Raw genomic sequence first — 25590 nt, 5'->3', positions numbered from 1 at the left:
TTGATTAAATTATTACTAGTGTTGAGATTCAGCAGTTTTTTGTTTCTTTTTTTTAGTATCATTAGTTAGTGTTTTTGGGCCCAAGACCAATTAGCTTATGTTAACTTTAAGACTGTTTTTATGCTATTAGCAGAAGCTGCCCTATTAAGGGCATATTAGTCATTGTAATCTCTTTTATTTCATGAGTATATAAGATACTGAGTGGGGCTGCCAGATCATTATTGGCATCTCCCATTTCTTCTTCCTTCTCTTTATCCTATTCTCTTTTCTCCAAGAAACTCTTTTCTCTCTTTCTTTTATTACTGTTCTCAAATCAGATTATAATTCTGAACTGTCTACTTGGTATTAGTGCTACTTTCTAAGTTTTTTTGAGTTTTCTACCATGCAACCCTAGATCAGCCAACTGCATAGTGAGTTAGAGAGCTGATAGAAGACTTTAAAAGGGCCCAGTTTTTGGAAGAGTCCTGATTACAGTAGGACTCTTTATTTTTTATTTAAGAAGAGGCGCTCAAGCTTTTCTAGATTCCTTGGTGTTTTCTAAATGGGGCGGTTCAGTTTTTGGTGTTTTCTGAGGTCTCTGGAGGGAGCGACAGCCTTTTCTCTTATTTTTACCAGGTCCCAAGAAGCTAGGAATCTCTCTGGGTAAAGGTTTCTAGGTGCTAGAAGTTTAGTTAAGGCAAAGGGGGTCAATCTATTTTTTCTAGTCTACAATTGATTTTTTAATCTGTTTTGGGAATTATGAAGGGCAGCGGAGTGGAATACAAGTCTATCGGTTAAATGGGACTAGGTGTAGGAGGTACTAGTGATCCTTTTGAGGCAGGTACTATCACTACAGTTAAGTTGAATGGTACAAATTATTTGGAGTAGTCACAATTAGCCAAAATGGCAATTGGTGCTTGTGGAAAATTGGGGTATGTAATTGGTGAAGAGAAGAAACATGAGACCAACCCACCCCACTTCCCGTTCCAACTCCTTTACCTACTCCTGTGTCTATACCTAGGAATGTTAGTGAGGCTCTCTCCAAACCTGAGTGGAGGACAACTACGCAGGAGGAAATGAAAGCCTTGATTAAAAATTAGACATGAGAAGTTGTGGATCTACCTGATAGTAAGGAGACGGTTGTAGATGGGTCTATACTGTGAAGTATAGGGTTGATGGAAGCATAGAAAGGTACAAGGCAAGGCTGCTTGCAAAATGGTATACTTAGACTTATAGAATAGGCTACTTGGAGACTTTTGCACCGGTGGCCAAAATGAGTTTAATCTAGATTCTATTGTCTTTAGTAGTTATCTACTCTTGGCCTCTCTTTCATCTCGATGTGAAGAATGCCTTTCTCAATGGAGATTTGTAGGAAGAGGTGTATATGAACCTTCCAATTAGTTTTTATGGTGATGTAGGCAAAGGAAAGATATGCTAATAAGAGAAGTCCTTATTATGGATTGAAACAATTACCTAGAACTTGGTTTGACCGGTTTAGGAGCATTGATCGGTTTTAGATACACTCAAACCCAGTTAGATCATACCTTGTTTGTGAAAAGAAGGGGATCTTTGGTGTCAGTGTTGATAGTATATGTGGATGGCATGACATTGTAGTCATAGGGAATGACTTGAGTGAGATTGATGCCTTAAAGAGTATCCTAAACCAGGAGTTTGAGATTAAGGACCTTGGGGGGCTGAAGTATATTTTGGGCATTGAAGTGGCAAGGTCTAAACATGGGTTCTTCATTTCCTAGAGAAAGTATGTGTTGACCTACTACATGAGATAGGAAAACTTGGGGTTAAACCAACTCATACACCCATTGACTAGAATCACATAATTGATGCTTTAGATGGCGAACTAGTAAAGGATGTTTGGAGGTATTAGAGATTTGTTGGCCAACTGTTATACTTGTGCACGACACGACCAAATATCTCCTATGTAGTTAGTGTGGTGAGTCAGCTCATGCATGTCCCACGAGCTTAGCACTGGGAAGCTATTGACATGATACTTGTCTATTTGAAAGGACACCCAGGTAGACCATGGACACTTGAATTTGGAAGCTTAAATAGATGCTGATTGGGTAGGGTGCCTAAAGGATAGGAGATCTGCATCAGGAGTTTGCACTCTTGTTGGAGATAATCTGATTTCATGGTAGAGTAAAAAGCAACTAAATGTAGCCAAGTCAAGTGCAGAAGCAAAATATAGAGCTATGGCACATGGTGTTTCAGTGCTTCTTTGGGTTTGGTTCTTAGTAGGAGAGCTTGGAGTTGATGTAGAGGAGCCTATGATATTGTATTGTGATAATCAAGTAGCAATTAACATTGGCTATAACCCAGTTCAGCTTGATAAAATGAAGCATATACAAGTGGACAAGCATTTCATAAGAGAAAGGGTGACTTACAACTTGCTGATGTACTTATCAAGGGAGTTGCAAAAAAATGTGTATACTTTTTAGCTTTTGTAGTAACAAAGATCTTTTACCTAAAGAATTTGTCTCTCTTGGGGGTAGGATAACTTTGACCAAATTCACCTTGGCAAATTGTAGAGATGATGGGCCGAATGGGCCTTAATTTCTTTATGTTTCTTAAGTTATGTGATGGTGGGCCAAAATGCTGAATGGGCCTTAGTTTCTTTTTTTCTTTAAGTCATGTTTATGACTTATGTTTGTTAGTAATGGGCCTTATTTATGGACCTTTTTTTTTCTTTTATTATTGCCTTTAGTGTTGGCCACTGTAGAGAAGATGGGCCGAATGGCCCATAGACTGTCATTTTATGTTATGTTATGTTTCTCTCTGTTGTGGGCCTTATTCTGGGTCCATACTCTGTAATATTCTGTTTTTGAATTTTCCTGCTCACTCAAGGGCCTCTCTGTAATTTGTCAAAGATTAACTTATTAATAAGATGTTTAGAGTGTTAGAGAGGGGTAATGTTCGAACCTCTCATTCTCTAACACTCATTGCAGCAGCTCTCTCTCTTCTCTTCCTCTCTTGTTTGCTGTTTTGCTGTTTTGCATCTAATCTCAAACAGTTCCATACATCAAGTGAACTGTTTTTCAACTTGGTATCAGAGCGGGTCGTTGCTTGGCGTGTCCCTCATGTGGTTCTAGTTCAGCCAACTGCATGAGGAGGTTCTAGGGCTGAATGTTTACAGTCATTTGCCTGGTTCTTGGAGGTCATTGGAGGGTGCCCAAGTTTCTATACACTTGGAGAAGGGTTCGGTGACCAGGAGGAATCAGAGAGCAAGTTTTTTAGCCTGATTTGAAATCAGAGAAAAGGGATTTCGAAGCTAGCTCAGAGAGCAAAGTGTTCAGCCTGGTTTGAAGTTCAAACCAGAGATACTGTAAGTTGTTTTATCAGTTCTTTGCTGAGTTATTTTTGTTATTTGGGAGGACTGTTAAAGCATTCAAAGCACACCTCCATTCGGCCCACTGTTGCTGGACTGATTTCTGGGTTATTCTAGAAGTGTGGTTCGGCTGTTATTGGGCTTCCAAACTGCTGAAAAACTGATCTAAATTAAGTGGTACAAGCCTCTACTTTAGTTCAGCTGCTTCTTGGACCTAGACAAAGTGTTCTTGAAGTGATTTCTGCTTGTTAACAGTGAAGTGTTGACTGTTGCATACATATTGTTTGTAAAAAGTCCTCTTAGGTACTGTGGACTGTTTTTCTTTGTTCTCCTTGGAAAATTACTGTTGGGAACCAAGAATACATATTGTTTGGAGGCCTGCTGATTGTTCCTTGAAGGCTGAATCAGGGTTTCTTCTCTTTGAAAGTGCTGCCACTGAACTTGGTTCTCACGGCTGTCAATTCTGAACTGAGTTTGTGTGCTGCTGTGTTTGCTACTGTTTCAACTCAATCTGAGTTCTTTGAAATCAAATCACTTTTAAAGGCCTGCCAAAACCTTAATTGAAGCTGTTACATAATGGACTTATCAGAAATTGAGAACAAGAGCACTGCTGAATATGGACATAATTTGGGAACTACAACTGATTCCTTGTTGGCTGTAATTACAGTTAAATTGGATGGAACCAATTATTTGGCCTGGTCACAATCCGTAAAAATTCATATTTGCAGTAGAGGAAAGTGGGGGTTTATCTCTGGGAGCAAGAAAGCTCCCCCAGAGGAGGATCCCTCTTATGAGAAATGGGTGCAGGAGAATTACATAGTGATTGGGTGGCTTGTGAACTCAATGTAGCCACAGATTAGCCAACATTACTTGTGGATGAACTCGGCTAAAGAAATCTGGGATAGTGTTGCAGAAACTTACTCCCAGAAGTTGAATGTTGCCAGAGCTTACAAACAGAGAAGTGATGTGAAGATTCTAAGACAGGGGGAGAAGTCACTTGCAGCATACTTCTCAGCCCTAAAATCTATATGGCAAGAAATTGATTTGATAGAGGCCGTGACATGGGATACCCCTAAGGATGCTGAAACATATAGGAAATTGGTTGAAAGGAATAGGGTCTTTGAGTTCTTGACAGGGCTCAATTCTGAATATGACATTACAAAGCAAAACATCTTGTCCAAGGAAGATGTTTCATTGTCTCAAGCATATGCTTTGGTCAGCAGTGAGGAAAGTAGGAGGAAAGTGCAGGTTCAAGGGGTCAGTATCAATGATCATTTTGCAAATATGGGAATCAAACCCAAAGGGGTTACAGGAGCTCCCAGTGGCACAGGAAAGAAGGAGGTGGTGTGTGAATATTGCAAGAAGCCGAAACACACTAAGGACAAGTGCTGGAAATTGCATCCCAGTCTTGTTCCTATCCGATTCCAGAAGAAGAATGACAATAGAAAGACAGGAAGTGCACATACTGCCACAAGTACAGATACAGAGTTTGAGTCTGCAAGTGCACAATTGGCAGCCATGAAAGCTGAATATGAGAAGTTTGGAAGGATGATCAGCCAACTTGAAGGTGTAACTTCATCATCCAACCCTTCTGGAAGTCCAGCCACCACTGCATTTGCACACTCAGGTATAAGGGCTTCTGCTAACCATGCATCTACCTCAGGTAATCCCAAGACCCCTTGGATCATTGACTCAGGTGCTTCTGATCACATGACCAACCTTTCCACTTTGTTTGTGTCATATGATTTGCTTCCTGGTCGTGACAAAATCACCTTAGCTGATGGTTCTCAAGCCTACAGACTCTTTACTTTTATCTTCCACTCTTCATGTACCTAAGTTGAATACCAACTTGTTATCTGGAAGTAGCTTGACCAAGTCATTGGATTGTTGTGTAACCTTTTTCCCTTCTCACTGTGTGTTTCAGGACCTGAAGTCTCGGAAGGTGATTGGGAGTGGCCATGAAGCGAATGGAATATACTTGCTTGACACCCCTGGCCAATGCTTTGATCATCCCAAGAATGTTGCTTTTGGTTCTACTTCTTCAGAGTCTGTCAGTCAAATTATGTTGAGTCATTGTCGGTTGGGTCATTTACCTTTTTCTGCTTTAAGTCATTTGTTTCCCAAACTGTTTAAGGGAGTCAGTGTGTCCAGTCTCAATTGTGAGTCATGTCAGTTGTCAAAGCATTGTAGAAAAAATTACCCTGTGAGCAATAAAAGATCCTCTTTTCTTTTTCATATTGTACACTCTGATGTGTGGGGGCCTTACCACTTACCCTCTATGGGGGGCTACAAATACTTTATCCTGTTTATTGATGACTTTTCTAGATTCACTTGGATATACTTAATGAAATCCCGAGACGAAGTCCCGAGACTTGTGAGGCAATTTCATGAGCTTGTTTTAACTCAATTTGGTACCAGAATTAAGGTTTTCAGATCTGACAATGCAAAAGAGTATTTTGAGAAGAGCTTATCCTTGTATCTCTCTGACATGGGGGTTATTCACCAAAGCTCCTGTGTTAGAACCCCTGAACAAAATGGAGTTGCTGAGAGGAAAAATAGATATATTGTTGAGGTTGCAAGGAGCCTTTTATTTGCCTCACATGTTCCCACAAGATTTTGGGGTGATGCTGTACTTACTGCTACCTATCTAATAAACCGTATGCCATCCAGGGTTTTAGGGTTTAAATCCCCCTTCAGTCTTCTTCATCCAGATAAGGATCTCTTCCCAATTCCTCTTCGTGTGTTTGGTTGTACTTGTTATGTTCACATTCCAAGTGTGCAGAGACACAAGTTTGAACCAAAAGCCCACAAATGCATCTTCCTTGGTTACTCCCCCACACAAAAGGGTTATTGTTGTTTTGATCCAAAGACTGGCACCAGACATGTCTCTATGGATGTTACCTTTGATGAACTTTCTCCTTTTTATGGTTCCTCTCAGGAAGGACATTGTCAACAGGGGGAGAGTCTGTCACAAGTTTTTGCTCTTCCCCTTCCTGTCCCAGTTCAGTCTCTTGACAAATCTGTATCCTCACAAAATGAATCAAAGGAGGATCAGCCACTTCATTCTTCTTGTCCTAGTGCTCCTATCTCTTTACCTCCTCGTCCTACCCATAATCCCAAAGTGTATCAAAGGCAGAGATCCAGGAATGAGCAAGTGGTTTCCCTTACAACAGATGAGGCTCATACCCTCCCAATCACAGATGAGATAACAGGTATTGCTTCAGCTCCCTTGGAATCCTCCTTCCCAGATCTTGATGTCCTCATTGCTGTTAGGAAAGGAAAGCGGAAGTGTACTGCACACTGCATTTCCAAACACCTTTCTTACGACCTACTTTCCCCTTCATATTGTGCCTACCTCTCTTCAGTTGCTTCTAACCCCATTCCTAGGTCTGTATCAGAAGCTCTTGGGATTCCAGAATGGAGAGATGCCATGCAGGCTGAAATGGATGCTCTACATGAAAATGGTACTTGGGAGGTGGTGGATTTGCTTGAAGGGAAGGATCCAGTTGGATGCAAGTGGGTTTTTACCATTAAATACAGGGCAGATGGGACTATTGAGAGGTACAAGGCCAGACTTGTTGCAAAGGGCTACACACAAACATATGGGATTGACTATCTGGAAACTTTTGCCCCTGTTGCTAAGATGACATCTGTGAGGGTTCTTTTATCTCTGGCAGCTCACTTTGATTGGCCTCTCTATCAGTTAGATGTAAAGAATGCATTTCTGAATGGTGACTTACATGAGGAGGTCTACATGTGTCTTCCTCCAGGAATGTATGGGAAAGATATGCAAGGAAAGGTATGTAAACTGAAGAAATCTCTTTATGGCCTCAAACAATCTCCTAGAGCCTGGTTTGAGAGATTTAGAGCTGCACTTGTTAAATTCGGCTATGTTCAGACACAGTCAGATCATACTCTTTTTGTGAAGAAAAGTGGGTCTCTAGCAGTGTATCTCATTGTGTATGTTGATGACATTATAGTGACTGGTGATGATGCCTCAGGCATTCTGGGCCTTAAGTCTTTCCTCTATACAGAATTTGAGATTAAGGATCTGGGGGAGTTGAGATATTTCCTTGGCATAGAAGTTGCCAGATCCAGGGATGGGATTCTTATTTCCCAGAGGAAATATGTCCTTGATTTGTTGTCTGAAACTGGCAAATTGGGTGCAAGACCAGCTGCAACTCCTATTGATATGAGTCACAAACTTTCAGCTTCGGATGGAACTTTGTTAGAAGACAAAGGGGTCTTCCAGAGACTTCTTGGGAAGCTTTTGTACCTGTGCATGACTAGGCCAGATATTGCGTATGCTGTCAGTTGCATTAGCCAGTTCATGCATGCTCCTAGAGATACCCATATGGCAGTAGCAGAACGGATTTTGTGCTATCTGAAAGGCTCTCCAGGAAAAGGAATTCTATTTGCCAAACATGGTCATTTGAAACTTGAAGCCTATACTGATGCTGATTGGGCTGGAAATATTGATGATAGAAGATCTACTTCAGGGTATTGCAGTCTGGTGGCTGGTAATGTTGTCTCTTGGAGGAGTAAGAAACAAACAGTTGTGGCTCGATCCTCCGCAGAAGCAGAATATAGAGCCATGGCACATGGAGTCTCGGAATTGTTGTGGCTAAGGTCCTTAATGGAAGAACTTGGGGTAGATCATGACAAACCCATGATGTTGTACTGTGATAATCAGGCTGCCATCAACATTGCTCACAACCCGGTACAACATGATAGAACCAAACATATTGAGGTTGATAGACACTTTATTCGTGAAAGAGTCTCCTCCGGTGAAGTGTGTCTTCCATTCATTACTTCTGAAGGACAATTGGCAGATTTTCTCACCAAGGGCATTTCCAAGGCAAGGCTTCAACATGACACTGGCAAGCTGGGCATGATTAACATCTATGCTCAGCTTGAGGGGGAGTGTAGAGAAGATGGGCCGAATGGCCCATAGACTGTCATTTTATGTTATGTTATGTTTCTCTCTGTTGTGGGCCTTATTCTGGGTCCATACTCTGTAATATTCTGTTTTTTGAATTTTCCTGCTCACTCAAGGGCCTCTCTGTAATTTGTCAAAGATTAACTTATTAATAAGATGTTTAGAGTGTTAGAGAGGGGTAATGTTCGAACCTCTCATTCTCTAACACTCATTGCAGCAGCTCTCTCTCTTCTCTTCCTCTCTTGTTTGCTGTTTTGCTGTTTTGCATCTAATCTCAAATAGTTCCATACATCAAGTGAACTGTTTTTCAACTGCCACTCTACTAAGGGTAACCATGTAATTGTCCTCATTATTACAATAAGAGAATCACATATTGTTGGGGGATGAAGAGAGGATGGAACTACTCTCTCTTCTCCTTCCCTTTCTTCCTTCTTCTTCCTCCATCTCCTTCAATCTTCTTCTTCTCTCATTTTTCTTTTCTTTTATTTCAGATTATTGCAAGTGGGATTTACAACTTGGTATTAGAGCGGCAGTCCTAGCTTTTCTTCTCTTCTCCTTAGTCTCATACATAGGTTGTATGGAGAGTTGATTGGTTAATTGATTAGCAAGTGTTCGACCCAGTTAGAGGAGGTTTTTGGAGAGATTGCAGTGCTGGTTTGAGGCCCAAGGCAGGTTCTTGGGGTATAAAGACAGTTTGGAAGTGGTGCATGGGGATAGAACAAAAGTTTTTTGATTGTCATTGAGATTGATCCAAGTTGGATAGGTTTCTGTAGCTTTTGGTAGGAGCGGCTAGACTTTCTCCCTTTCTCCCATTTTGCTACGTCCGGTGAAAACCTTGATTTAGCTATTTGAAGAGCAGTTCTGGACTTGGGGCAATAAGTCTTGACTAGTAATACCCTATTTTGATTTTCGCTTGTCTCCATTTGGCCAATGGAGCGAACTGGAGGTGAGATGAAACTCTTCACAGATTTCGAATTTGGTCCATGAGGGTTTGTGGAGACTTTGTTAGCGGTAGTAACCTCAGTAAAGTTGGATGGAACTAATTTTTTGGCTTGGTCTCAATCTATAAAGATTCATATTTGCAATAGAGGGAAATGGGGGTACATCACTGGGACCAAGGGGAAAATTGTGAAGGATGACCCTACCCTATGAGAGGTGGATGCAGGAGAACTACACTATAGTAGGCTGGTTAGTGAATTTCATGCAGCCTCATATTAGTTAACATTACTTGTGGATGGAGACTACAAATGAGGTGTGGGACAATGTTACTGTTATAATTCGGCCTGCCTTGGAGTTCTATCTGTCTGAGATCAGTTATGTAGAAAGAGGTAGAAAGGTGGAAGAAAGAGAGAAAGAGAGAAAGGAGAAAATCTGGTTCGAACTGGAAGTCTCAAGTCAATTCTCCCAGTAAGCCAGATAGTACTTTTATTATTAAAAATAATCGAAAAGACATATGTGCCCTTATTTAAGTAAGGAGCACTGGTTCTAACACAACATTACAAATCAACAACATTAATCTAGGTATAAAAACAGAAATACCCCTATGCTAACACTCCCCCTCAAGCTGGTGAGTATATATCATATACTCCCAGCTTGTTACATATGTAGTCCACTCTTCCCCGACTCAAGCCTTTTGTAAATAAGTCTGCCCACTGGTTTCCTGTATTAACATATGTAGTGTCTAGCTCTCCATTTAGCACCTTCTCCCTCACAAAGTGACAGTCAACTTCAATGTGCTTGGTTCTTTCATGAAACACCGGATTAGAGGAAATATGAACTGCAGCCTGATTGTCACAATAGAGCATCATTGAGTGTTGATGTTGTACCCTACTTCCTGTAGAAGGTTCCTTAGCCACACTAATTCACAAGCGGTGTGCGCCATAGCCCTATATTCTACTTCTGCACTACTTCTTGCCACAACCGTCTACTTCTTACTTTTCCATGTCACCAGGTTACCTCCCATGAAAGTGCAATAGTTTGTGGTAGACTGCCTATCAGACATAGAACCGGCCCAGTCAGCATCAGAATACCCTTCTATTTCAAGTTTTCCGCCACTCTTGTATATCAGACCACGACCCGGAGCCCCTTTTAAATACCTCACAATTCTCAGAACTGTATTCCAATGAGAAATCAGAGGTTTTTGCATGAACTGGCTTACCACACTAACCGCAAATGAGATGTCTGGTCTAGTAATGGTTAGGTAGTTCAATTTATCCACAAGTCGTCGGTATCTGCCAGGGTCTTCAAACACTTCACCCATAACACTGCTTAGCCTGGTGTTTGTGTCCATAGGTGTTTCAGTTGGTTTAGCACCCAACAAGCCTGTTTCTTCCAGCAAATCAAGCACATATTTCCTCTGGCACAGATTAATACCATACTTGGATCTTGCTACCTCTATCCCCAAGAAATATTTCAGTTTACCTAGATCCTTTGTCTGAAAATGATCCTGCAGATAAGTCTTCAGCTTGTCAATACCCATGATATCATTCCCAATAATAACAATATCATCTACATACACCACCAACAGTATTTTTCCTCCCGGAGAGTCATGACTAAATACACACTGATCAACTTTGCACTGTTTCATACCAAACTTCTTTACTACCTCCTCACTGAACCTACCAAACCATGCTTGAGGAGACTGTTTAAGCCCATATATATACTTCCTTAGTCTGCACACCTTACCATCCTCCCCATGAGCAACAAACCTTGGAGGTTGCTCCATGTAGACCTTTTCGAGTAAGTCACCATGCAAAAAGGCATTCTTGATATCAAGTTGATATAGCGGCCAATCATACATGGCTGCAAGAGATATCACAACACGAACTGACCCTATCTTAGCAACCGGTGAGAAGGTCTTTGTGTAGTCAATATCATAGGTTTGGGAGTACCCTTTTGCAACCAATCGCGCTTTCAGGCGTTTAACACTACCATTAGGCAGATACTTAACCGTATAAACCCATTTACAACCAACAGCTTGCTTCCCAGGAGGAAGAGCAGTGAGGTCCCAAGTATGATTATGATGAAGGGCAGAGAGTTCTTCTTCCATCGCTCGGCACCACCTTGGAGAGGCAAGGGCTTCCTGGACATCCTTAGGGACAATAACTGATGATAACAAAGTGACAAACTGGCGATGGGAGGCGGAAAGGTGAGTAAGTGGAACATAATTAGAAATAGGATGAAGAGTGCAAGTGCGTTTACCTTTCCGCAAGGCAATGGGGAGATCAAGCTCAGATGCTGAGTGCGGGTCTGGTGTCGGATCTGTCGACGGAGATGTAGTCGGAGGAGTAGTAGCTGGTATACATGGGTGATGTGTATACACATGATGGATGGGTGGGCATTCAACAGGTGGTGGCACCAGAGGCAAGGGTTTGGTCACGACTGGAACAAGGGGAAGAGGGTCGGCAACGGGAAGTGGAAGAGGAGGAGGTGATGAGGAGGATGAAGCATCACCGAACCCCAAAAAGAATGGAGTAGACTCAAAGAAGGTGACATCAACACACACAAAGGACCGTCGAGAACTAGGATGGTAACACCTATACCCTTTCTGGGTCCGAGAATAGCCATGGAAGATACACTTAAGAGAACGGGCATCGAACTTGTCATTCCCGGGACCTAGATTATGGACGAAGCAGACACACCCAAATACCCTAGGCGTAAGAGGAAACAGAGACAAAGCGGGAAACAGGACCGTAAACGGAGAATGACCATCAAGGATGAACATGGGCATCCGATTAATCAGAAAGCAAGAGGTAAGCACTGCATCACTCCAAAAGGGTTTGGGAACATGCATGTGATGCATTAGGGACCGTGCGGTTTCCAGAAGATGGCGATTCTTTCTCTTAGCCACGCCATTTTGTTGTGGGGTGTAGGTACATGAGGTCTGATGTATAATGCCGTGTTGGTCCAAGTATTCTTGAAATGATGAGGATAAATATTCACGGTCATTATCAGAACGGAAAACTTTGATGTGGGTACCAAATTGATTACAAATCTCAGCATAAAATTTTTGAAAAATGGTAAACAATTCACTTCTTTCTTTCATTAGATAGAGCCACGTCATCCTTGAAAAATCATCTACAAAAATGACAAAATATCTTTATCCATTATATGACATCACTTTATAAGGACCCCAAACATCTGAATGAATTAACGAAAAAGGACTCGACACACGGTTATCAACCCTAGAACTAAAGGGAACACGATGGTGTTTCCCAAACTGACACGACTCACAATCCAAAACAAAAAGCTGACTCAAAGACGGAACCAAAGATTTCAAAACTTTTAGCGATGGATAACCAAATCGGCAGTGCCACTGGAGAGGAGAAAGGGATGACTGGAGAGCTGTTGAAGTTCTGCCACCACCGTCAAGATAATACAGTCCACCAGCTTCATGCCCTTCACCAATCTTCATCCCCGTCTTGAGATCCTAAAAAACACACATAGAAGGATAAAAAGTAATGGAGCAGTTAAGTGATTTGGTCAGCTTACTAACAGACATAAGATTAAAAGGCAATTTAGGAACATACAAAACTGAGGAGAGGGATACAGGGTCTAGGTCAACATTACCAATACCACAAATTGAGGATGTGGAACCATTAGCAAGGGTGACAGATTGTGATGTTGAGCAATGAGATAAGGAAGAAAACACACCTGGAGTTTCAGTCATGTGATCGGAGGCTCTAGAGTCAATGATCCAGGCATTGGGTGTGGATGCCAGGCAAACCATACCTGAGTGAGTGAAAGTCGCCGTGTTCTGCTGTGATTGGATAAACCTCTCATATTCATCACGGGGAACACTCACCATCTCCTTCACAGGACCATCTGTGGATGTAGGAGGTATCTAATCAGATGAATGATTCTCCTGTCTAAAGCTGGAACTGGAGTCACTGGTCGTGGCATGATTGGCCCAGGTTGAGGGTGGACCATGTAGATCATAACAATAGTTAATGGTATGTCCATCCATACCACAATGAGTGCACTTCCTCGGGCCTGAGCCACATCCTCTACCACGGGCTCCCCCTAAATCTCTGCCCCTAGTATGACCACCACCACGATTATAAGTAGGCCCACCATTGCCACTTCGGCCATACATAGAACCGTTACTATCACCACGGCCAGACTGAGCTCCCCGAGCTCCACCTCTAGCACCACGGCTTCTCGATACAGCAAAGGTAGATCCATCTGAGATATTAGAGTTCTCAATAGATCCGATAGAAATCCACCGGAGTCGAGCAAATACCTCTTCTAAGGAGGGAGAGCTGATCCTCCTAATATCTGAGCCCGTACTGGTTCATATTCAGACTTCAGTCCCACCAAAAATCTAGTCACATCAAGCTGTTCTCTCTGTTGTTGCTGGATCTTGACATCAGAAGTGAGAGGGTGATAGACATTCAACTCATTACGTATGTTTCTCATGCTGGCATAGTACTCCTCAAGACTCTGATTACCCTGTTGCAGATTAAAGTACTCTTGATACAACTGATACACTCTAGTTGTATTGTCCTGACCCGAATACAATTTCTTCGCATGGTCCCACACATCTTTCGCAGTGTCAAGAAACATGAAGTTTACTCTAATCCTAGGTTCCATACTATTCCACAACCATGTGATGATCTGAGCATCCTCTTGCTCCCAGTCTTCATACTCGTGAGAGTCAGTGGAGGGTTTCTCCTCTCTTATGTGTTTTACCTTCTTCTTTGCCTTCAGGAAGACTTCGACGGATTTAGCCCAAGGCACATAATTCTCTCCATTTAGTTTAATGGAAGTCATCTGAACATTCAGGTAGTCTGTAGGCACCATCACATTTGGTTTACAATCACTGTTATCTCCCATTCCGTTATCACCGATTCTGCACACTTGCTGAATTCTATTACCACTGAATTCTGTACACTGCACACAACTAGATCACACACTGATTTCAGCACTTGTTGTTGCTGAAAAGTGTGCTCTTTACACCACAAACCCTACCCCTACGGCTACCTGAAATCTCACCACTATATGATCACAACTCTTCCTTTGAAATACACAAAAACCAGCATAAACCCTAGCACACTACTGTCTGAAACCCTAGCATATGGTCTGAAACACACTTAACACACTTCCTATTTGATCCATAACAGATATCATGCACAAAAATCTCTTACCTTATCACTGAAGGAACAACCACACAGGAAATCAGTCCACACAAGACAGCCACTGCACCACACAGATCGGCCCTCTATTCTTCATCGATTAGGGGAGGGCGATCTTAGAAACCACAGCAACCGACCACACAAGACCTGACTGGAGGCATAGAAGCCTCCAAGGGAAGAGGGCGATCACTCCTTTTCAGCCCTTTCCCTTATCTCCAGTCGAATGCAGAAAAATCAAGAGAAACCCTAGATAGGGTGTGCAGAGAATAGAAATCTAGGCAGGCAGAAATCTAGGCAGATTCAAGTAGCTCTGATACCATGTTATAATTCGGCCTGCCTTGGAGTTCTATTTGTCTGAGATCGGTTATGTAGAAAGAGGTAGAAAGGTGGAAGAAAGAGAGAAAGAGAGAAAGGAGAAAATCTGGTTCGAACTGGAAGTCTCAAGTCAATTCTCCCAGTCGGCCAGACAGTATTTTTATTATTAAAAATAATTGAAAAGACATATGTGCCCTTATTTAAGTAAGGAGCACTGGTTCTAACACAACATTACAAATCAGCAACACTAATCTAGGTATAAAGACAGAAATACCCCTACGCTAATAGTTACAAAGACCTATTCCTAGAAATTGAATGTTGCTAGGGCCTACAAGCTGAAGAATGATGTCAATAATTTAAGATAGGGAAAGAAACCTTTAGTTGTTTATTTCTCTATGCTGAAATCACTTTGGTAGGAGATTGGCTTGATGGAAATGGTTGTGTGGGGGTGACTAAAGATACTATGACCCATAGGAAGTTGGTGGAGAGAAATCGGGTCTTTGAGTTCCTCATTGGACTCAATCCTGAGTATGACATTGTCAGACAGAATATTCTGGCAAACGATGAAATGGCCTTGTCCCAAGCCTATGCCATGGTTAGTAGTGAGGAAAGTCAGAGATAGGTGCAGGTTACAGAGGTCTCAATAGATCATTTTGCAAATGCTGATATGAAGCCAAGGGCTGGTATTGAGAAGAAAGATGTGGTATGTGAGTATTGCAAGAAGCCTAAGCACATGAAAGATACCTGCTGGAAACTATATCCAGAGCTTATACCCCCTAGATTCAAGAACAACAACAATATTTAGAAGAGTGGGACTAGGAAGAGTGGCAATGCCAATGTAGCCACTTCTTATGAGGTTGAAAAGGGTTCTAGTGATGATAAGTTAGTGGGGGAACAACTTGCAACTGCTAAAGCAAGGTATGAGAGGTACGGATGACTCTTTAATTACTTAGAGTCCACTACTGTAGGTAGTACATCTTTTGGAAATGGCTTGTCATCTGCATATGCCCATTTAGGTATTCGTGCTACTACGAATCATGCTTCTATCTTAGGTAACTATAGGATCCCTTGGATAGTTGATTTTGGTGCCTTTGACCATATGACTAGTGTGCCCCATTTATTTTCTATTTACTGGCTTTTATTTGGCCGAGGTAAGATCTCCCTTGCTGATAGCTCTCTTGCTCCTATCTCTGGCAAGGGAGACATTAGAGCTTCAGATACCTTCACTTTGTCCTCAGTCCTTCATGTTTCTAAACTAAACACTAATTTGCTTTCAGTTAGTAATTTGACAAAATCTTTGAATTGCAATGTGACCTTTTTCCTTTCTTACTGTGTTTTTTAGAAGATGGAATCTCAGAAGGTGATTGAGAGTGGTCATGAGGCGATTGGTATATGCCTATTCGACATGCCTAGATAGAGTTAAGTATCGCCTCTGAGAGTAGATTTTGGTTTGAATGTGTTGGAGTCAGTTAGTTGTATTATGTTATGTCATTATCATTTGGGTCATATTTCTTTTTCTTCATTGAGTCTTTTGTTTCCAGCTTTGTTTAAGGAAACTAAAGTGTCAAGTTTACATTGTGAGTCATGTGAGTTGTCAAAGCATTGTAGAAGTTCTTATTTTGCAAGTAATAAAAGATTTACAGTTACTTTTCATATTGTTCACTCTGATGTGTGGTGGCCATACCATTTACCTTGCATGGGTGGTTATAAATATTTTATTCTGTTTATTGATGACTTTTTTCGTTACACCTATCTTTACCTTATGGGTTCCTGTGTTGAAGTACCCAAACTTGTGAAGCCATTTCATGAATTTGTGCTTACCCATTGATACCCATATCAAGATATTCCGATCAGATAATGCTAAGGAATATTTTGAGAAGATCTTGTTTCATACTTTGGGGTTATACATCAGAGTTCTTGTCCTTGTACTCCAAAACAGAATGGGGTGGCAAAGAGAAAGAACCGAAATGTTGTTGAAGTAGCCAAGAGCACCCTTTTTTCCTCCCATGTTCTAGTGAGATTTTAGGGCAATGCAGTCATGACAGCTACCTACCTTATTAACTGCATGCCTTCTCGAGTCTTAGGGTTCAAATCTCCCTTTGTTGTCTTGTTTCCTGAGAGTGAATTGTTTCCTATTCCCTTTGTGTCTTTGGGTGAACATGTTATGTTCATGTTCCTATCTCTCAGAGACATAAGTTTGAACCCAAGGCTTGGAAGTGCATTTTCTTAGGGTATGCCTCCACACAAAAAGGTTATTGCTGTTTTGATTCCACTAGTGGAACTCGTTTTGTCTCCATGGATATTACCTTTGCTGAGTCACTTCCGTTTTATGGTCATTCTTCCAAGGGCATTCCATTGAGCTGTTTGCTTCACCACTTCCTTTGCCTTCTCCTGTTGATCTTGGGGTTGAGTCTCTTGTGGTTCCTTCTATTCTAGTGCAGAGCCTTCATCTCCCAGTTCTTCCATTCCTGTTCTTTCTCCTCCTCCTCCTACTAGTCCTATAATTTTCATTACTCATCCTATTGTTCAGAGGTGGTACTGGAGACAAAGACTACGACATGAATAGGTCGTTCCCTCATCTACAGTTGAGCCTCAGACACTCTTAACCCCTAAAGAGAGGACAATTCACCACCTGCTCCAAAACCTCCCTTCCCAGATTTGGACCTACCTATTGCTATGAGAAAAGGTAAGAGAAAATCTACAATACATTGTATTTCCAAACACTTGTCTTATAACTTGTTATCCCCATCTTATTATTCTTTCTTAGCTTCCATTTCTTCTCAGCCTATACCCAAGTCAGTTATAAAGGCCTTGTGTAAGCCAAAATGGAGGGAGGTTATGAGAAATAAAATAGAAACACTTCATAAAAATAATAACTAGGATATTCTGGATTTGCCTCATGGGAAGGAACCAATAGAATGTAAGTGGGAGTTCACTATCAAGTATCATGCTGATGGCACCATTGAGAGGTATAAGGCTTGGCTAGTAGCCAAGGGGTATAGTCAGGTATATGGAGTTGATTCTATGGAGACTTCCTTAACAGTTGAAAAAATGACAATAGAGAGTTCTATTATCCTTGGCAGTGAGTTATGATTGGCCATTATATTAGTTTGATGTTAAGAATGCTTTCTTGAATGGAGATTTGACTGAAGAGGTTTATAGGTCACTTTCCCTGAGCTTGGTTTGAAGAAATCTCTTTATGGCCTCAAGCAATCCCCACGAGCTTGGTTTGATAAATTCGGAGCTGCACTTGTTGAGTTTGGCTATATACAGACATAGTCTGACCATTCCTTGGTTGTGAAAAGGAGAGGCACTTAGGTTACCTTCCTCATTGTTTACGTTGATGATATTGTAGTTCTAGGGAGTGCTATAGAGAAAATTCAGGCACTCAAGACCTTCCTTAACTCAAAATTTGAAATTAAGGATTTAGGGGATTGAGATATTTCCTGGGCATTGAAGTTGCTAAGTCTAAAGATGGCATCTTCATCTCCCAACGGAAGTATGTGTTAGATCTTCTCACGGAGATTGGGAAACTTGGTGCCAAACTTGCTTCTACACCTATTGATGCTAACCATAAACTCTTAGCTGATGATGGTGAGCTTTTGGCAAACAGGCGAGTGTTCCAGAGGCTTTTGTGGAAGTTTCTATACCTTTGCATGACACGACCAAATATCTCATATGTTGTTAGTGTGATTAGTCAGTTTATGCATGCCCTAGAGACACATATGGCTGCTATAGAACGCGTTCTATATTACTTGAAGGGAACTCCAGGAAAGGGTGTCCTCTTCTCTAAGCATGGACACATGAAGCTAGAGGCTTACACAGATGCTGACTAGATTGGTAGTGTTGATGATAGGAGATTTGCATCTGGTTACCCTGCCTTGGTTGCAGGGAACATTGTCTCCTGGAGAAGTAGGAAACAGTCAATAGTAGCCAAATCTCCAGCTAAGGCAGAGTACAAGGCAATGGCACATGGTGTCTTAGAGTTGTTATGGCTTAAGTCACTTTTGGAGGAAATGCGTATTTCACATGATAAGCCCTTAATGCTTTACTGTGATAATTAGGCTATGGCCAACATAGCTCACAACCCAGTTCATCGTGATAGGACAAAGCATATTGAAGTTGACCAGCATTTTATAAGAGAAAGGGTAGCTTCAGGGGAAGTTTGCCTTCCTTTCATTCCTCAGAGCAACAGTTAGCAGATGTTTTAACCAAGGGTGTTCCCAAGGCGAAGTTACAACATTATGTAAGCAAGCTGGGCATGATTGACATCATGCACAGCTTGAGGGGGAGTGTAGAGAAGATGGGCTGAATGGGCCTTAGTTTCTTTATGTTTTTAAAGTTATGTGATGGTGGGCCGAGTGGGCCTTAAGTTTCTTTTTTCTTTAAGTTATGTTTATGACTTATGTTTGTTAGTAGTGGGCCTGTTTCTTGTTCTTTTACTATTGTCTTTAGTGCTGGACGCCCTACTAAGGGTAACCATGTAATTGCCCTCATTATTACAATAAGAGAATAAAAGATATTATTGGGGGCTGAAGAGAGGATGGAACTACTCTCTCTTCTCCTTCCCTTTCTTCCATCTTCTTCCTCCATCACTTCTCTCTCCTTCAATCTCCTTCAATCTTCTTATTCTCTCTTGTTTTTCTTTTCTTTTATTTCAGATTATTGCAGGTGGGATTTACAAATGTTCTAGTGTATTACCTCTCTATGTTTAGGATGCCACTTGTGATTGTTACTTTGGATAATTGAGAAGTTGATGAGAGGTTTTCTATGGGAACCTTGGGAGGGAAAGAAGGATCATTTAATTAGATGGGAAATAATGAACCGAAGAAAATTGTATGGAGGCTTGGGAATTGGTAATGTCAACAACAAAAAAAAAGAACTTAGCTTTCCTTGGTAAATGGTTGTGGAGATTTCTAGTGGAAAATGAGAAGCTTTGGCATAAGGTGGTAGTTAGCATTCATGAACTCTGAGAGAATAGATAGGATGCTAGTTTGATATACAAAGCTATCCATAGTTTCCTACATGTGTTTCTTACTTACATCAGGTATGCTTTTTCTTATGGCAACAAAATTAACCTTTGGATCAGGGAGTCTCTTCTGAAAGATGCTTTCCCTTCACTTTACACACTCTCTCTCTTTAAAAATAAACACATTGCAGATTTTGTTTCTCCTTCCTCCCCTCTAGGGTTTGATTAGAATTTGGTTTTAGGAGAAATCTAAGAGAGTCTAAAATAATTTCTGTTTCTAGTCTTTTGGTATTGTTGGATAGGGTAGTTTTTGATAACTCTAGTAGGGATAAACGTATTTGGGCTCCCAACCTTGGTTGAAGCTTTTCCTGTGGTTCTTTTTTCAATTCTTTGGTTATGGTCAACTACATTATGCTCCAATTCCCCCAAAAGTCAATGCTTTTGTCAGGACGTTTTTCATGAAAGCATTAATACTTGCGATCAACTGAAAAGGAAGAAACTCATCATGCCTCTATCCCTTAACTGGTGTATTATGTGCAAATTGAATGGTGAGGCTGCTTACCAACTATTAATCTCTTGTCCACTGGCCTGTTGTATTTCAAATTGCTTTCTTGCTTGTCTTGGGTGTAGGTGGAATCCCTTTGGCAGTTTGAATAGGTTGTTTGATGCATCAGTGGTGAGGTGCTCAAGGAAAAGAGGTAGAATAATTTGGAGGTTCACAAGATCTGTGGTGGTGTGGACATTATGAGAAGAGAGGAATGCAAGAATTTTTGAAGACAGAAAAAGAGTATAGAGGCCTTAACTGAAACCATTTCTATACAGGTTTTACATTGGCTGAGGACTTTGGAGCTATTTTCAGATTTTACATGATGATATTCTTAGGGGCAGTTGCAGTATCCTCTAAGAAACCAAAAACCATTAAGGAATGGAAACTCCCAGGTAGAGGATGGTGAAAGCTGAACATTGATGAGAGTAGTATGGGTAATCCTGGGCCTTTTGGTATTGGGGGAGTAATAAAGGATGGGAACGGAAGTGCTCTTGCTATGTTCACAGGTTCAATTGGAGAGGGAGACTCAGTAAGGGCGGAGATTAAGGCAGTAAGTTTTGGGTACAGAAAGCTAAGTAGTTGGGAGTGGAGAGCTTGATCATTGAGGGGGACTCCAAGATTGGTAACAGCTGGCTACTGGGTGTTTCAGGAATGAAATCAGATGGGTCAAATGGTTTTCAAGGGATATGCAGGTTGAAGTTCAATGGGTACAAAGATCAGCCAAATAGCCAATTGCTTGGCTGATGGCTTAGTAAAACAGGGGGTTAACAGACAACATTTTTTTCTGGGTTGTAATGTAAAAGTTTATGTATGGGCGGGATGGGATATAACTGTACTTTGCTGATTGTACACACAATCTCTTGTTGTACTTATTAAATTAATGAATGAAATCTTCTTTTGTTGCTGATAACAAAAAGTTATTTTACCTAATTACTGTTCCAAAAGGAAAAGATCCCTCCTTTACCATTAACACTTTATACCTTAGGCTCCAGACTTGTAGGACACCCCATCTGTCCTGCAACATTTCAACCATGCATTGAATTAATCTTGCTTATTTCAATTTCAATTATGTTGTTGCTAAGTGAAGATAGACATGTATGCTACTAGTAATAAGAATTTGTAGTTCCTTTAATTGATGGTTCTCTTGTGCATACAGCATCATGTGCAGGGCTGCCGAGTTATGTTCCTTTTAGGATCTATATCATCCTATCACTTTTTCAGGGTAATACAGCCAAGTCCCATTCATGCATTGATGAAGATGGTTCAAGACTTGGCTCCTCATGTGCTTCAAGCTTTTATGTCCACAAATTTGGCTTTCGCTTGTATGTCTAATACCATCAACAAACCCATACCTCTTCAATTGGATGTATCTTTGCCATCATTTCAAAATGTTAAGTGGAACTTTGCCCGGTTGCTTTATTTATTCAACATACAAGTTGAGAGAAATGTTGCCACGTAAGTAGATATGCAGCTTTTTGTGGTTTTAACTTTCAAGATCTCGTGCAATGTCTAGTCATACTAGCTTTTTGCAATTTGTTTGTGTAATTAGGTGCAGAACATACTGTTACTTTATAATATGGAAGTTGTAGAGATAGTTGTTAGTTGTTAGTGTGTGTGGTCCCACTACTGTCTTTATATTTATTTCATGGTAGTTATGGTAGCTAGGCTAGACATATTTGTTTTATATTTATTTCTGTTTCAGAAGGGGTATTTGTATAACTCCATTAATGTTAAGTTATAAACATATAAATACTAATCAGATGGGGCGGCAAGTCAACCGAACCACACCCTTTTCTCTTTCTTCTCTCTTTTCTTCTTCTGTTCATGATCTTCTTTTTCTCTTTTTTTTTCTACTGAACTTATATCAGAGAAACAAACAGTTTCTGGTTTCTTTTACCCAAGTTGGTATCAGAGCCAACCTAGGACAGATTAGGGTTCTCATGTGAGCCTAATCCAGTCATCTGCATGAGAACTTTCCAGGACTGGAATCTTTGCATCATTGCCTGATTCTTGGAGGTTGCTGGAGTCTTGAGTTGCTGCCCAAGGGATTGCATGACCTTTGGAGAGTGCCTGGTGACCAGGAAGGATCAGAGAAAAAAGAAGTCCAAGTTTAGGGTTTAAACTGGAGATTGAAGGTGGCGATCAGTTTCTTTTTGAGAAAGAACTTCTTTTTATTGAGACCGACCTTGAATATGAGCAGTTTAAGCCACTTTAGAAGCAGTGGTTGACAGATTTCTTTCTTCCTTGTTCATTTCTCTAGGGTTTTTGATAGATCTCTGTTTTCCCTGTTCTCTTCTCTAGGGTTTTCCAAACCCTACGATCAGTTCTTTGCTCCCAGACTTGTTTTTTGACTGTGGATGATTTCTGGTTGATTATAGTGAACTGTGAATGGTTTCTGGGTGATGATTCTTGGCTGCGAAGTGATTTCTTGGTGGTGATTATTGACTGTGATTGATTTCTGGATGATAATTCTTCACTGTGAGTGATTTCTGGGTGGCTGATTTCAATCAGCTAAGGTTTTTTGCATAAAAAAAGGCCGTTCAGGGGTTTACTTCTTGAAATAGTGACCCTGTTAATATCTCATATAAAATGGAGAAGGCTGGAAGTGAATTAAAGAGTCAAGGGGAAGGTTTTTTAGGGGTTGGAAGCATGACTAAAAGTTCTTTTCAGATTACTACTGTTAGGTTTGATGGAACCAATTATTTGGAATGGGCCCAATCAACTATGATGGCCATTGAAGCTAGAGGCAAATTAGGCTATGTGACTGGGGATATAAAGAAGCCAGCCAAGAAAGACATATCACATGCCAAATGGGTTCAAGATAACTATTTGGTGATGACATGGCTGTGCAATTCAATGCAGCCTCACATTAGTTGAAATTATTTATGGGCAAAAACAGCCAAGGAAATCTAGGATAATATGAAAGAGACATACTCCCAACCTCTTAATATTGGTATGGCTTATGAATTGAAGTGTGAAGTGAATAATCTCAAGCAGGGGAGAAGCCAGTTTCCGTTTACTTTGCTACTTTGAAATATTTGTGGCATGAAACTGACCACTTGGAGACAATTGAGTGGGAAAGTCAGATATGCAACAACTTATAGCAAGCTGATTGAAACAAACAGAATGTTTGAGTTCCTAGCTGGAAGTTGTATCCTCATCTTATTCCAGTTAGACTAAAAAATAAGAAGGGAAATGCTAATGTGGCAGTTACTATTGATAGTGCATCGTCTTCCAGCATAAGGACCACATCCTTAGATGTCCTAGCTGCTGTCCGAGCTGCCTTGACACAGTTGGAGAATGAAGTTAGTACTTATGGACTCTCATCTCAGCCACCAGCTACTTCATTTTGTAGTCGTATGAGACTACTAACAACCCAATCAGTGGTGTATAATCAACAGGAAATTAAGAAGATGAGAGGAGAAAGAGAGAAGAGAAGAAGAATTCGAAGGAAGGGTTTTAGAAAAGAAGAGGATACTTAATCTGCCGCTCCCTCTTTCTATTTATATTAATTCTGAAGTAAGGATAAGACTGCTTACATGGCAAAAATAAAATCCTAATAAAAGACTAATAACTAATTGTGGACTGACTTAAATAACTAATAGTTGTATACGAGTACAATAGAAAGAGGTGGGGACCACATCAGTGGTTTCTACACTCCCCCTCAAGTTGGGAATAGATGTTTGTCATTCCCAACTTGCATAGATCTGCTTCTAACTTCTTTGAAACTGCCTTGGTGAGAAGATCGACAAGCTGCATGTTGGAGCTGATATATGGAAGACAAACTTCTTGAGATGCAACCCTTTCCTTAATAAAATGTCGATCCACTTCAATGTGCTTGGTTTTGCCATGTTGTACCGGGTTATGAGCTATATTAATAGCAGCCTGATTATCACAGTACAACATTAGAGGTTTCTCATAGGTAATACCCAATTCATTAAATAGTGATTTCAACCATAGTATTTCAGCCACACCATTTGCCTTGGACCAATATTTAGCTTCAGCACTGGAACGAGAAACAACATTTTGTTTCTTACTCCTCCAAGAAATAAGGTTACCTCCTACAAAGGCACAATATCCAGAGGTAGACTTTCTATCATCAACACAACTGGCCCAATTTGCATTTATGTAAACTTCTATCTTCATGTGATTATTATCCTTAAATAGTACACCTCTGCCTGGACATCTCTTTAAATATGCCAATATCCTCTCAACAGCAAGTAGGTGGGTAGTTCTAGGAGGGTGTATATACTGACTAACAACACTGACTGCATAGTTGATGTCTGGTCGTGTAAGACAAAGAGTAGTTTCCTAACTAATCTTTGGAACATAGCTTTATCTTCAAGAGGCTCTCCACCTTCTGCATTAATCTTGTGATTCTGTTCAATAGGTGTATTGGCTGGCTTAACACCCAACTTTCTTGTTTCTTCCAACAAATCAAGGACATACTTACTTTGAGAAACAAAGATTCCATGCTTGGACCGAGCTACCTCAATACCCAAGAAATATTGTAGCTCTCCCAAGTCTTTTACCTCAAATTCTTGATGGAGAAGTTTCTTAAGAGACTCAATTTCACTGTTATCACTCCCTGTTACCATAATGTCATCCACATATACAACAAGTAGAGTCAAGGAAGTATCCACTTTCTTAATAAACAAAGTGTGATTTGATTGAGCCTGCACATAGCCAAACTTTTCAAGGGCTTGCCTGAATCTATCAAACCAAGCTCTGGGGGACTGTTTTAGTCCATACAAAGCTTTATTCAGCTAGCAAACCTTCTTACCTGTCTCTGTACTATAAACTAGGAGGTAACTGCATGTACACTTCTTCTTGCAAGTCTCCATTGAGGAAGGCATTTTTAACATCCATTTGGAACAAGGGCCAAGAGTAACTGGCTGCAAGAGATAATAACACTTTGATAGTGGTCATTTTTGCTACTGGTGCGAACGTCTCTAAGTAATTTATACCATAAGTCTGAGTAAATCCCTTTGCAATTAACCAGGCCTTATACCTTTCAATGGAACCATCAACATTATGTTTCACAGTAAACACCCATCTACATCCAACCGGTTTCTTCCCTTTAGGTTGATCAACTAGCTTCCAGGTATTGTTTCTTAGAAGGGCATCCATTTCTACCTTCATTGCATCCTTCCACTTAGGAATGGTCAGGGCTTCCTATACTGTTATGGGAATGGGAATATCAGCAATGGATGTAAGAAAGGACTTGTAAGAGGGAGACAGATGATCATAGGACAAGAATTGTGAGATACAGTGGGCTGTGGATGAGGTGCAACGGCGTTTGCCTTTACGGACTGCAATGGGAAGGCCAAGGTTATTCAATGGAAGTGAGGGCTCAGAAGATGG

The 25590-nt window shown here is 40.8% G+C and overlaps 1 protein-coding gene across 1 annotated transcript in view; it reads left to right on the top strand.

The window, feature by feature from the left end:
- Positions 1–25590, top strand: part of LOC104612468 (ion channel POLLUX-like protein, putative (DUF1012)) — a 153338-nt gene that overhangs the window by 15734 nt on the left and 112014 nt on the right. The window contains exon 4 of the mRNA XM_088895082.1: positions 21383–21681. Within this exon, the coding sequence (XP_088751208.1) occupies positions 21383–21681 (299 nt within the window). The remainder of the gene's footprint in view (positions 1–21382; positions 21682–25590) is intronic.

This window comes from Nelumbo nucifera, chromosome 1 (assembly GCF_055504915.1).
Source record: "Nelumbo nucifera cultivar China Antique chromosome 1, China Antique-T2T, whole genome shotgun sequence".
In the NCBI taxonomy this organism is placed as follows: domain Eukaryota; kingdom Viridiplantae; phylum Streptophyta; class Magnoliopsida; order Proteales; family Nelumbonaceae; genus Nelumbo; species Nelumbo nucifera.
This window is presented reverse-complemented; position numbering and strand designations above follow the sequence as displayed.